The following is a 12439-nucleotide window of genomic DNA, read 5'->3' as shown; positions in this document are numbered from 1 at the left end:
AGCCCAGGCTGTTTACAGGCCTGACATCCCAAGCATTGTTTATTCCCCTGCCTTGGGGTGAGGAGTTATTTCGTAGGTTTATGTCTGAGGTTTAGATAAAATTTTTCAAAGAAGTTTTTTTTTTTTTTTTTGGAGCAAAGCTGCCTGTTTTCACATTAGCTGATCTCATTACCTGAGCAGTTGCAGAATGTGAAATCCCCCAAGTTTTTCAGGAAATGAAGTTAAATCTTGTGGTTCTGTGATAGAATTAAGTTGGATCAAACGAGCACAGCTTGATTTCTGCAGTGCTCCCTCCTGTGTTTAGAACTGATGTAACTAAAAGAGAAAAGCTTTCAGAAAACTTCAGAGAAAAGATATGGTACACCATTTGTGTGTTTTCAAGGATTTAACAGAGAAGTAACCAGGTTTTCCTCTTTGTTTAAGAGATGATGTGCAGCAGAGTCTTGCCATTGTGCATAACTGCCTCATTGGTTCTGGGAACATTCTGCCTCCTCTGAAAGGAGAAAGGGTGACTCATCTGTAAGTAAAACTTATTTTTATATCCCTTATGTCATTATTTTTATATTATTTTTATTTATATATATATATTATTTTTATATCCTATATATGCCCCTGTGGTGTCCCTGCCTCTGACAGTCTGACCCATGTGGGGATGGTTAATTTATAAATGTGAGAACTGAGACCTATTATTAGTAAATCCAAATACCTTTGGGCTGCTAACTTTTAAATTTGACTTGTTAAAATGAATTAAGTGGCAGTGAAATGCACCTCCTCAATGATTTCTAACCCTTGGTTTGTTCTCATGCAGGGTCCCAAGCCTGGTGTCTTTGGAAGAGACAAAACTGTACACTGGTGTTGACTATGGTGAGTAGATCCCAATTCTGGTCAGACAGGTTCTAGGTGTTGTTTTCTTTCTTTCTTCCTTTTTCTGCTGTTCTTTTGGAGACCATAATTTTGATTCTTCTCTTTGCATTACGTGGGCATTGTTAAAACTGATGGGAGCAGCGTCCTCAGAAATATTATTTTTACAATGGTCCATACTGCCAGTTCTGCACAGTCTGCTCTGGCTTTCCCTTGGTTTACTTGTCTATAAACTGCTTTTTATGCTATCATATAATAAAGGCAAAATGTTTAATTTTCTTCCAGATTTCTCAAGGGAGAATTACCGAGAAACAATTGCAAGGGTTACAAGGAAATTGCTGCGTAAGTCCAGCCTCTCCTTGAGCTAAAAACTGCTGTGTTTATGATTTTACAGATGAGAAATTCTGTTTACTTTACCTTTAATTCCTAAATTGAAGCTTTGTAGAAACGTTGTTAATTTTGAAAAGCTCTTTGCCTGTCTGCTAATAAGCTGCTTTTCTCCCAATTGCAGGTTACATTCTTGACCATTCAGAAGATGACACCAAGTCTCTGTTTCTAATAATAAAGGTATACTTTTAATTTTTAATGCTTAAGGCAAGGTGGCTTGTTTTGCAAAATAGTCACTCCTGCCCTCTCTTTCTCTCCACAGATTATCAGTGATGTTTTACAGTTCCAGGGGTCTCACAAGCACGAGTTTGATTCACGATGGAAAAGCTTTAATCTGGTGAAAAAATCCATGGAGAACAGGGTCAGTGATTCTGCTGTGTAAAGCTTTGGGGAGGGATGGAAATAGTTCCTAAGTTGCTGATACGATCCTGAAATCTAAACCAAATTATGGTGTATTTTTTTAATTTTTTTTTACAGCTTCAAGGAAAGAAACAACATATCAGAGCTCTGCTGATTGACAGGGTTATGTTGCAGCATGAGGTAATTCTTCCCCCTCAATCCTTGCTAATTGCTTTCCTCGAAAAAACTGATTTGCACAGTTTTGCTAAATGTCATCATAACAATAATCCTGCTCTGGTGTTTCTTTGGGATGTGTGAAATGTAAAAAACAATCTGTCCTTTATTTGTGTTCTCCATGGATTCAGCTGAGAACACTAACGATGGAAGGCTGTGAATATAGAACTTCCCACCAGGAGATGATCAGGGATCTTCTGTGTTTGTCCACGAGTTCCTATGGTCAGGTGAGGAACAGCCCCTTTAAACTGAAATATGAGCAGTGTTTTGTTGATCTCTTCAGTGGCTATATATTCCAAACCTGTTATTCCATCTGTTTGCTTTTCAAAAGACCTGAAAAACACGTTGTTTCTGGCAACATAAAGAAAATTCTTTAACTTTAGCTGTTCTCAAATAAACACCAAAAACAAGAGGTAGGTTTTTATGAACAGCTCTGAGAAGGGTGAGGTGTTCACAACCTCCTGCCAGTAATTTTCTTTCTGTGCACAAATACTCAACTTTGAGAAGGGTCAGGTGTTCATAACCTCCTCCAAGTAATTTTGTCTTTGAAATGGATGAGGGTGTTTTGTTTGTTTGTTTTTTTTTTTTTTTCAAGTCCTTGTGTTTTGTTTTAGGTGATTTCCTAGTGATGTCTCTGTCCCCACACAGGTCAGGAGTAAAGCTCAGCAGGCATTCTTCACAGCTCTGGGGACCTACAACTTCTGCTGCAGGGACATCATTCCCTTGGTTCTGGAGTTCCTGCGTCCCGACCGGCAGGATGTCACCCAAAAGCAATTCAAAGTACTGGCTCCTTCCCTTTGTGTTGTGTCTTTTCAAAGTGCCTTTATGGGGGAATTTGTAATGGTGAAAGGGCTTGTTTATATCAGCATCACTAATATTTCCGTGGCTTATGCATGACAAGTGTAGGGAATTACTTGTGTTGGATCTGTTTTCAGCAGGAATTTTGTGTTCACATTGGGTCCTGATTCCATTGTTTGCTCAGGTATCACCAAAACGGGTGTTAATGCCTATTTTTAACTTCTGGAATGGGAATTGAGGAGCTGCAGTCAAGGTGGCAGCGCTCATGAGGCAGTTGTGAATCATCTCCTCTAATGCAATTCAGAAATCAACCATTCTGGGGATAAATTAATTGGCAGGGCTTCCAATCTCATTAAATGAAGAGGAATCTGTGAGAAATCTTCAGTGTTTCGACAGGGAGGCCACGGAGCTGAGTGTTTATGGGACATTTAGATGAGTTGGGGACTGCAGATGAATTTTTATTCCATGCTATCACACAGGAGCAAGGCTTTAACCTTCCAAACTCCCTCTTTTGTTTCCCAGGGTGCCTTATACTGTCTCCTTGGAAATCACAGCGGGGTGTGCCTGGCAAACCTCCACGACTGGGATTGTATTGCACAGACGTGGCCAGCCATTGTCTCCTCTGGGCTTAGCAAAGCCATGTCCTTGGAAAAACCATCCATAGTCAGACTCTTTGATGACCTGGCAGAAAAAATCCATCGGCAGTACGAGACCATTGGGCTGGATTTTGCAGTAAGTTGCTTGGGGTTAATTAATAGAAGCAATCCTTAAACGACTTTTTTTCTTGATGAAATACTAAAGCTTATTCTTACCTTTATTTTACAGTAGAATTAAACACGTACTGGGAGAAATAATTCTGCTGTGTGGGCACAAAAGGTTGTGTTCCCTGCTTCAGGCTTGGCTATGTGGACAAAGGAAATTCTGCTCTCTGCTTATTTCAAAACAGACATTAAAAACTTTTTAAGTGAAGTCCTAAATCTTTTCGTTCCCCGTCCACAGGTCCCAGAGAAGTGCATGGAGGCAGCTGTTCTGCTGCAGAAGTCAGTTCATCCAGAATCAGACTTCACAGGTCTTGGTTCAGAGGAAATCCAGCTGGGAATTCAGCGACAGAAGGAGAAGAGTGCTGAGGCTCTGCGGTGAGTTCAGCTTCCCTTCACACCAGCTTGTGCTCCTTGGATTTACTGCACATTAAATGGAGCCATCCAAAAGGGCTAAAATGAGAAATCCACAGTGCCCAGGGACTGGTGGGCTGTCTTCTCTCTTGACTTGACAGCCTCTGTCTTATGGGCTCATCCATCCATCCTTCCTTCCTTCCTTGGCAGCCTCTGTCTTCTGCCCTCCTGCTTCCTTTTGGCCTCCTCCTTTTTGTCTTTGCTCACCTTTTGTTGAGGGGCTTTTATCCTGTTTTAACTGGTTCTCTCAGTACCATCTGGCTGATGATTCCCTCTCTTTCTCTCAGAAACTACGAGAACTTGGTCAACATGCTGCTGGACTGTGTGGAACAGAGAAACCTGTAAGTCTCCCTTTCTGTGCATGAGAGTTGTTTTGGGGTGGGCTGGGGAGTGGCTACATGATTAAATATCCATGGCATCCAGGAGGGCAGTTAGCATGGTCTTGGATTCATTTCCACTGGGAGCTTGATGTGTTAATATAAGGCATCACCACATCTTGGAGTTAAGCTTTTTTCTTTAATTAGTCTGGTCCGTTACTGGGGCTTTTAACTTTTTTTTTTTTTTGTCCTGGGAACAAAGCTCTGGCTCTGTCTGTGCAATACTAACACTGACATCCAAATATATTCTAATTCTTACCATAATATTTGTGTTTAAAAGCTTGTGAAGGGATATCCCTGTAGGTCTGTGTTTTATTGAAATGCCAAGATGAACAAACCACCGTGAACTCGAACGTTTGTTGGCACTTGTGTGTGGAAATGTTAGTCCAAGTGTATTTACATCATCTTAAGACATAAAATAATTTCTGAGCAAGCCCTGTACGTGCAGCTGTGGTCCTTAACACTGTGTTTTTGAATATTTGGGGGGGTTTTTAGGCCCTGGAAGTTCGAGCACATCAGCATTGGCTTCCTGTCGCTGCTGCTGAGGGATGACAGGCCCCTGCCCGTGCGGGCCATCAGGTTCTTCGTGCAGTGTCTCAACCACGATGCCATCGTGGTCAGGAAGGTAAAAACCCCCAAAGAACTTCCTTCCTTTGCCTTGCAGCTCCTTGGGGTTTGCTGGGATAAAGCCCAAAAAGAGGGAGGTTGGATCTCCCTCCTCCTCCCCCTTCCAGCCGCGCACGTGCCCGACGCTCCTCGTGCAGGGAGATGAGCCTTGGCAGCGCTGTGGTGTGACATATGTAAAGTCTGTAAACTGTGAAAGTGTGGGATGGAGCCAGTCCTCCTTATTTATTGCAGAATTTCTTTTGCAGATGGCTGCTTTTTCCCCACCTGCACTTTATTATTTGAAGGGAACCATCTCTGTGTTTTGTTCGTTCCGTTGTTGCCTCGGCGAGGCTCAAAACTTAAACCTTTCTTCCCCCCCCTCAAATTATTAAAACAACATCCAATTAAAGTTATTAAACCCAAAATTATTAGTGGGGAGATTTTTCTGGGCTATAGGGTTGTGTATGCCCTGAAGTAACCAGGACTGGTTCCTTTTGGTTGTGACCAAGCTCACTCCAACATTCACTGGGTTTTTAGGGATCATGAGCCACATCCTTGTGGGGGGAAATGTATGGAATGGGTACATTAATGGCCATTGCTTCTTTCAGGTGGCCATCTCAGCTGTGGCTGGGATTCTCAAGCAGCTCAAGAGAACACACAAGAAAGTGCCCATCTGCCCTTACGAAATAAGTAGGTTTTATTTAATATAAGCAATGTCTTATATTTATACTGAGATGTTTCAAAAAGCTTTTCTGGTTAAATTAAACATAGAATCTCAAGCTTTTAATTTTTCTCTTGTGGTTAATGTCCTAAACAAATAGGTGTATATATTATGTAGGTAATATAATTGGTAATTTTTCAGTTTTGGGGTTTTTTTTAAACAGTCCTGCATTTGCAAGGGTGTATATTCAGCTATTCACCTCTTAAAAGTGAGTTAAAACTTGAGAGATTCTCCTTTCAGAAAACCTTGTCACTTGTGAGAATTTGTATATCTCCTTTTTGATTTTTTTTTTTTTTAAATAATTTCAAATCCCATAAATTAATAGAGGGATCTCTTCCATTGGTGTTCCTTTGTCTGCTGAAGCAAATCACTGCCCAGATTTGGGGCAGTGGGACACAAAAGCTCTTCAGAATCTTTTAGTAAATCACACTAACATTTGCTGGGACTGTTAATGAGCGAGTCTGATGCTGAATAAATTCCTGTGGGAGCAGGTGGGAGCCCAAAGCCTTCCAGGATCCAGGCTGGTGACAGACCCGACAACCAGTGGCTGCACTACAACAGCCAGAGCTTGCCAAAGACCAAGGAAGCTTGGGAATCCTGTTGTTTTGTGGAGAAAACACACTGGGGGTATTACACCTGGCCACAGTGAGTACCATCAGAGCTGGGAGAGTCAACAGGGAAAACCCTCTGGGAAATTAAAGGATGGTTTACTATGATATTTAGTTTTTTTAATTGAACCATCAAAAATATGTATATTTTGTCCTATTTGCTGCTTGCTTGTTTGTAATAATTCTGTTGTGTGGCAGAACCTTTGATAACAAACTTCATTCTTTTGTCGTAAATTGTCTTGTAAATGTTGATCTTTTGGGGCCAAGTTGTCCCCCAACTCTAAAATATTTATCACCCTGTTAATTGAGAATGTAGGAAATAACCATAAGCTTTATTTTACTTTGGGAAATGTGCTGCTCTATTTTTGTTTTTTTTCATTTTTCATCTTCAGAACCATGACAGTTTATGCCCCAGCTGAGCATCAGCCAAAGCTTGGGCGAAGGAGGGATGAGCTGACAGAGGTAAGAGCTGCAGGTTTGTGGGGGTTTTTTTAATACTATTTCTCCTCCTTTCTTCTTTTAATATTGCCCACAGGTCACTGTGGAGATCTCTCTAAACCTACATCCCCACAAGACACTTTGAGTTGTATTTTTCTACTTCATGCTGTGTCAGCATGCGAAAGAAATTATTTTGATGTATTGCAGCTTTTCTGTCAGGGGTCATGGAATAACTGTATTAATGAGCACTTTCTTGTTCCCTTTCACATCATTATTGGGGTTTAGGACAAGGTAATTAATGACAGTGGGAAGGACTAATTTGCAGGGGTTGTGAGTGAAAGGAAAGACAATCCAAAGTCATTAATAAAGATAATCAGGAGTCTTGGAAAACATCACCTAATATTCCCTATAAAATGAGGGAGGGAAATGGATGACCAAGACGTGATTTTTGCCAAAAACAGACTGAAAATGAAACATGGGACTTGGAAAGGTTGGGATGTCACTGTGACAAACAAACACCTCAAAGCTAATCCTTTTTTTTTTTTTTTATTTCTTCCCATTACAGGCAGAACAAATTATATATGATCACTTTTCTGATCCCAAGTTTGTCGAGCAGTTAATAAAATTTTTGTCTTTAGAAGACAGGAAAGGAAAGGACAAATTTAATCCTCGCAGATTTTGCCTCTTCAAGGTAAACCAGAGTTCAACAACCAAATTGCTTCCATTTAGCAGAGCGTGGAAAAGCCCCAGACTGCCCGGCTTAATACCCCACTGTTGCAAAATGTTGATTTTTAAAGCTGCTCTGAGTAATCCTATTAATCCTCTCTTCTGATTAACTGCTTAAGGGAAACATATTTGGAGTGATATAATAGCCTGCAGGACACTGGGGTGTAATTCTGTTAAAGCAGCAAAGTCATTTCACTTTCTGCATGTCCAAACCTCAGTAATTAATTCACCAGCTCGTGTTGTTGGTGGGAAGGCAGTGGTTTAGATGATTCCTGAGGACACTTTTTCCCCCTCTTGTTTTCCAGGGCCTTTTCAGGAACTTTGATGATGCCTTTTTGCCAGTTCTGCAGCCCCACCTGGAGCAGCTGGTCTCAGACTCCCACGAGAGCCCCCAGAGATGTGTGGCTGAGATCATAGCTGGGCTCATAAGGGGTTCTAAGCACTGGACCTTTGACAAGGTGCTGAACTGGTGGTTTTTGAGTGATTCTTGGAAGTGAATTATTAATTTGAATTATTAATTATTGAATTATTAATTATTAATTTGAATTATTAAACCAGTGTGAAGCTGGGGGCTTTTGATGTGTCACCTTGGTTTGAGAAAGGACTAGAAAATGCTGCAGCATTTGGTTCTTCCTTGCCAAACTTGGGAGCACAACTCATAGCTTGGCTTAGTGCCTGCTATTATTTGGTGTCAGTAAAATGTTTCAGTGTTAAAACTGAGAGCAGTTTGCAGGTGAGGAGATGGCAGAGCTGCCATGGTTTGTAATTTCCAATGGGAGTAAGAGCTTGTGATGAATAGCTATGATTCGTGAAGCAAATGGGTGGCTACATCAAAATAAAACAAACGGGTTGTAAAACTTAATTAAACCCCCATAAAGAAATAAAACAGACCCTTGCAAGGTCAGCAAGTTCTAAACCTCCCTGCTATCCTAAGGATAAAATAGGGTAGAACTTTAAATCTTTTTAGGCACCTGTTCATCCAAGAATGCATGAATTAGGACTGGTTGTAGAGATAACCATTTAACTTTAGCTGTAAGAAAACCCGTATATTAAATACTGAGCTGTAAAATGTGTATGTATATGATATAATGAATATGCATGAAGTAGCTAAAATAAATGCCAAATGTACACTGTAGTAGGTGTGCAGATTTGGGGAATCAGTCCTCATTTCTGTCACCCAGCTGACTGTGTGCTTTTTCCATATAATAAACTCCAATTATAATTTGAGACTTTGTTTCTCACAAGCTTATGTCCCCTTGGACTTTACTTAGTCTTAGACCTTGCTGAATTTCTGTGCCAAAAATAATACTGAGGGAATCAGTTCCTTGATCAAACAATAAAAAAGGCATTTTAATATCTGAGCTGTGTTTCTTAAATAGAAAAAATCTTGGCTTTTGCCTTTGTGCAGGTGGAAAAACTTTGGAAGCTCCTGTGTCCCTTGCTCCGAACAGCTTTATCCAACATCACAGTGGAGACCTACAATGACTGGGGCACCTGCATTGCAACCTCCTGTGTAAGTGCCCCATTTGCTGTCCAGTAAATCTGGATCTGCTGTGGAATTAGATTCCTGGGAAGCAGGGTCAGGGATAGGCCCCAAATATCTTGGGTCAATAATTCTGTCAAATCGCTCAGCAGAGCTCAGTGCAGTTTGTCAGCCAGAGCCCTCATCAGCAGAATTCAGATGTACTTATTCATATCTGTCAAAAACAAAGCTAAAATTCTGTCTGTTCTATTTACCAATTAATTAAAACCAGGTATGGTTTTATTGGGTTTTCCTCCTATTGAGGTTCATTGTGGAAAAAATATTTGTTGCACTTGCTTCATAGAGTAAACCCAAGGAATGTAAAGAAAATCTTTATCAAAACTTTCCTTATTTATAGATCTTTTTATCCATTATCCACATTTTAAAAATCTCCCATTTCCTTATATCTCTGTTCCCTGTTCCTTTCCAGGAGAGCAGAGATCCCAGGAAACTGCACTGGTTGTTTGAATTGCTGCTGGAATCTCCACTGAGTGGGGAAGGAGGATCATTTGTAGATGCCTGGTAAAATTACTTTTACCTGTTTTATTGTGGCTGAGTGAAAAAGGAGATGAGGCAGGGGTGTGTTGAGAGGATGCTGTGCCAACTGCCTTGGAGTGGGGAACAGAGGGGCTGCTTCCCAGTTAGCTTCCCCATAAAATGGCAGGTTCTTTGTGATTATTTTTTTAATCTCATTCAGACTAGTTAATTAACAGGCTTGAAGGTTTGGAGCTCGTGTAGCCCCAATACTGTTGTTCCCTTGGGTGGTTTTTACCCCTCTTTGCACCGAGCTCCTTCCCAGGCACTTGGATGTGTTGGCACAGGGGGTACACGTTCCCCAGGCAGAGTTTGGGGGGGCTGGGGGAGCAGGAACCCTTCTGTGTGACCTCAGCTGAGCTCTTCTCCTTCCCAGCCGACTGTATGTGCTGCAGGGGGGCCTGGCCCAGCAGGAGTGGAGGGTGCCAGAGCTGCTGCACAGGCTGCTCAAGTACCTGGAGCCCAAACTCACCCAGGTTTACAAGAATGTCCGAGAGAGAATAGGAAGGTCAGTGTTCTCTTTTCTGCACTTCTTGCTGGTTGGGTTTTGTTTGAGTTTTTTTAACTCTTTGTTTTATTGGGGTGGTTAAGTATGTAAGTAATTACAGTGGAAAGCATTTATACTGGTAAAAGAAATTAGATAAACTATTAACAGACTTGCTTCAGAAACTTGAGATGATTTCTCTGTTTTTCTCTTTTATTTGTAGAATCACAGAATGATTTGGGTTGGGAGGGGCCTTAAAGATCATCCAGTGCCACCCCCTGCCATTGGCAGGGACACCTTCCACCATCCCAGATTTCTCCAATCCCCATCCAGCCTGACCTTGGACACTTCCAGGGATCCAGGGGCAACCACAGCTTCTTTGGGCAGCCTGTGTCAGGGCCTCACCAATTTATTGCATGTGGCCTATTATGTTTATGTCTAATGACTCTGAAGCTCTTAAAAAAAAACCCCCAACAAACAGCCCACTCCCATAAAACCTCCATAGAAAACCCACCACACCCCCACCCCCCAAAAAATCTCCAAAACCCAAAATTTCTGTGTCTAAGCCCTAATAAGCCAAAAATAACAGGGACTCCTTTAAAGAATTGAAGTCCTTTTAGTGACTCAAAAACTTAGTTGCAGATCACTTTGGAGGGGAGGAGGGTTGTAGCTTAGTGATGGTCTAACCCTGATTGTTTCAAATATCTACAAAAGAGGGTGTCTGAGGGACATTTGGTTTTAAATAACTTTGAAGCAGAGATGAAATTTTCTGTGAGTATTAAAGGTCACTGAATTGATCTGGATTCACTTGTGGCTCACAGATCACCCTGTTCTCCAGGCAGGAGTGGTGCTGACTGTGTGCTCTTCCCTTGCTCTGTTTGCTCTCCCAGTGTGTTGACCTACATATTCATGATTGATGTTTCCTTGCCAAACACTGCTGCAACTAAATCTCCTCGTGTCCATGAATTCACCGCCCGGATACTTGAAAACCTCAAACCCCTCATGGAGGCGGATGAAGAAATTCAGAACCACGTTATGGAAGAGAACGGGGTTGGGGAGCAGGATGAGCGAACTCAGGGCATTAAACTCTTGAAAACAAGTGAGTGCCTGAGGTTAAGGGATGGGGTATTTTAGCACACTGGGTGGTTGCACCACAGGATTTCTCCTCTTGTGTCTGCTGTGACACTGGAGCTGTTGGGATTTATAAGGTCGCCTCAGGGGTCAAACTGAACCACTCTAATGTGTGAAAAACTCACGGGGGAGTCTTGCAGTAAATAAATATGGTCTGTAACTTGTTTGGGGGTTATTACTGTTCTTGATCAGTGATCATTTTATGACATTTGTTAACTCTTTATTAACAGTTCTGAAGTGGTTGATGGCGAGCGCAGGACGGTCTTTCTCTACAGCTGTCACAGAGCAACTCCAGCTCTTACCTTTGTTCTTCAAGGTACACCTTTTAACTTCTCCTTTATTAGTGGGGGCTTGCAACTGAATCATCTTCAAGGTTCCTTCCAACCCAAACCGTTCTCGAGGGACCTTGAGTTGTTTGCTTTTGTTCCCTGGTTACACAATTCTTTATAAATGTGATATTTCTCCTGATTCTCATGTTCTTTGGTGCAGCTGGGTCATCCAGTGCCACATATCTGAAATAATCCAGACTTGCTTACATGTCCTTGTGTAAACATCAATCCATTATCCAACAGTAATGTGTGTGACCCCAAAGGGAAGGTTTATTTAAGTGAAAGTGAGCTTGATAAAGCTTTCTCTCAGTTTTGGACTTGGATTTAACATATGAAACCAACTGGATTTGATACCAAGAGGATTGCAGTGGGGACCAAAGTCTTAATGGCACCCATTTAATCCCCCTAAAGGGCTTCAGACCAGCCATACTCTTCAGATGAATAAGAAATGGGGCAAGGAACAAGGATCTCTCGATTATTTCATCTTTTTCAACAGCCGAGAACATTTTCATGTTACATTGATTTGTTTTTCCCAGTTAACTTCCAGCAATATATTAAATGTATTTTGCCTAGGCAACTGTCCTTTCATGGGATTACCCTTCCTTTCAGGATTTTGCTCCTGCCAGTGGTTCCTCACCAACCCTGCCCTTGGTTTTTGTTCCCTCCCTGCAGATTGCACCCGTAGAAAACGACAATAGTTACGATGAGCTCAAGAGAGATGCAAAGATGTGTCTGTCCTTGATGTCTCAGGGTCTGCTCTATCCTCAGCAAGTGCCTTTGGTACTTCAGGTGCTAAAACAAGTGAGTGTGGTCTGAACAGCCTAAAGCTTCTTGTTCTCTGCCTTTTCTTTAAGATTATTCAGTAGCTGTGATTCTAAGAGAATCAAACACTGATTTACATGTGAAAGGAAAGGGTTTATTTCAAGTGTTTTAGAACATTCCCATAAACAGCAAATGTGTTTCGTTTTGTTTCCTGCTTGCAAACATTTAAACCACTTCGTTTTGGTAAGAAATTGAACTGCATGTTAGTAAATTCACATTTGGCTCAGTAGTGGATCAGTTGAAGTCCAACATGTCTCCTCATGAGCATAACAATTCAAAATCCAGTTTCAGGATGAATCTTCATATAAAGGAGTGTCCTTTTTTTTGTAATTTTACAGTATATTTATATT

The 12439-nt window shown here is 41.4% G+C and overlaps 1 protein-coding gene across 1 annotated transcript in view; it reads left to right on the top strand.

Annotated features, from left to right (window-relative positions):
• Positions 1-12439, top strand: part of PSME4 (proteasome activator subunit 4) — a 48093-nt gene that overhangs the window by 26481 nt on the left and 9173 nt on the right. The window contains exons 20-42 of the mRNA XM_051792832.1: positions 424-519; positions 809-864; positions 1147-1203; positions 1373-1428; positions 1511-1609; positions 1726-1788; positions 1953-2048; positions 2470-2601; positions 3142-3351; positions 3619-3755; positions 4079-4132; positions 4664-4793; positions 5383-5464; positions 5987-6140; positions 6496-6565; positions 7107-7232; positions 7573-7725; positions 8676-8780; positions 9220-9311; positions 9700-9831; positions 10698-10906; positions 11169-11254; positions 11940-12068. Coding sequence (XP_051648792.1) covers positions 424-519; positions 809-864; positions 1147-1203; positions 1373-1428; positions 1511-1609; positions 1726-1788; positions 1953-2048; positions 2470-2601; positions 3142-3351; positions 3619-3755; positions 4079-4132; positions 4664-4793; positions 5383-5464; positions 5987-6140; positions 6496-6565; positions 7107-7232; positions 7573-7725; positions 8676-8780; positions 9220-9311; positions 9700-9831; positions 10698-10906; positions 11169-11254; positions 11940-12068 — 2524 coding nt within the window. The remainder of the gene's footprint in view (positions 1-423; positions 520-808; positions 865-1146; positions 1204-1372; positions 1429-1510; positions 1610-1725; positions 1789-1952; positions 2049-2469; positions 2602-3141; positions 3352-3618; positions 3756-4078; positions 4133-4663; positions 4794-5382; positions 5465-5986; positions 6141-6495; positions 6566-7106; positions 7233-7572; positions 7726-8675; positions 8781-9219; positions 9312-9699; positions 9832-10697; positions 10907-11168; positions 11255-11939; positions 12069-12439) is intronic.

This window comes from Manacus candei, unplaced genomic scaffold (genome assembly GCF_025592945.1).
Source record: "Manacus candei isolate 608988 ecotype Guabito, Panama unplaced genomic scaffold, ASM2559294v1 h1tg000035l, whole genome shotgun sequence".
Taxonomy (NCBI): Eukaryota; Metazoa; Chordata; class Aves; order Passeriformes; family Pipridae; genus Manacus; species Manacus candei.
The sequence above is the reverse complement of the archived record's forward strand: the minus strand, read 5'-3'. Positions and strand labels throughout refer to the sequence as shown.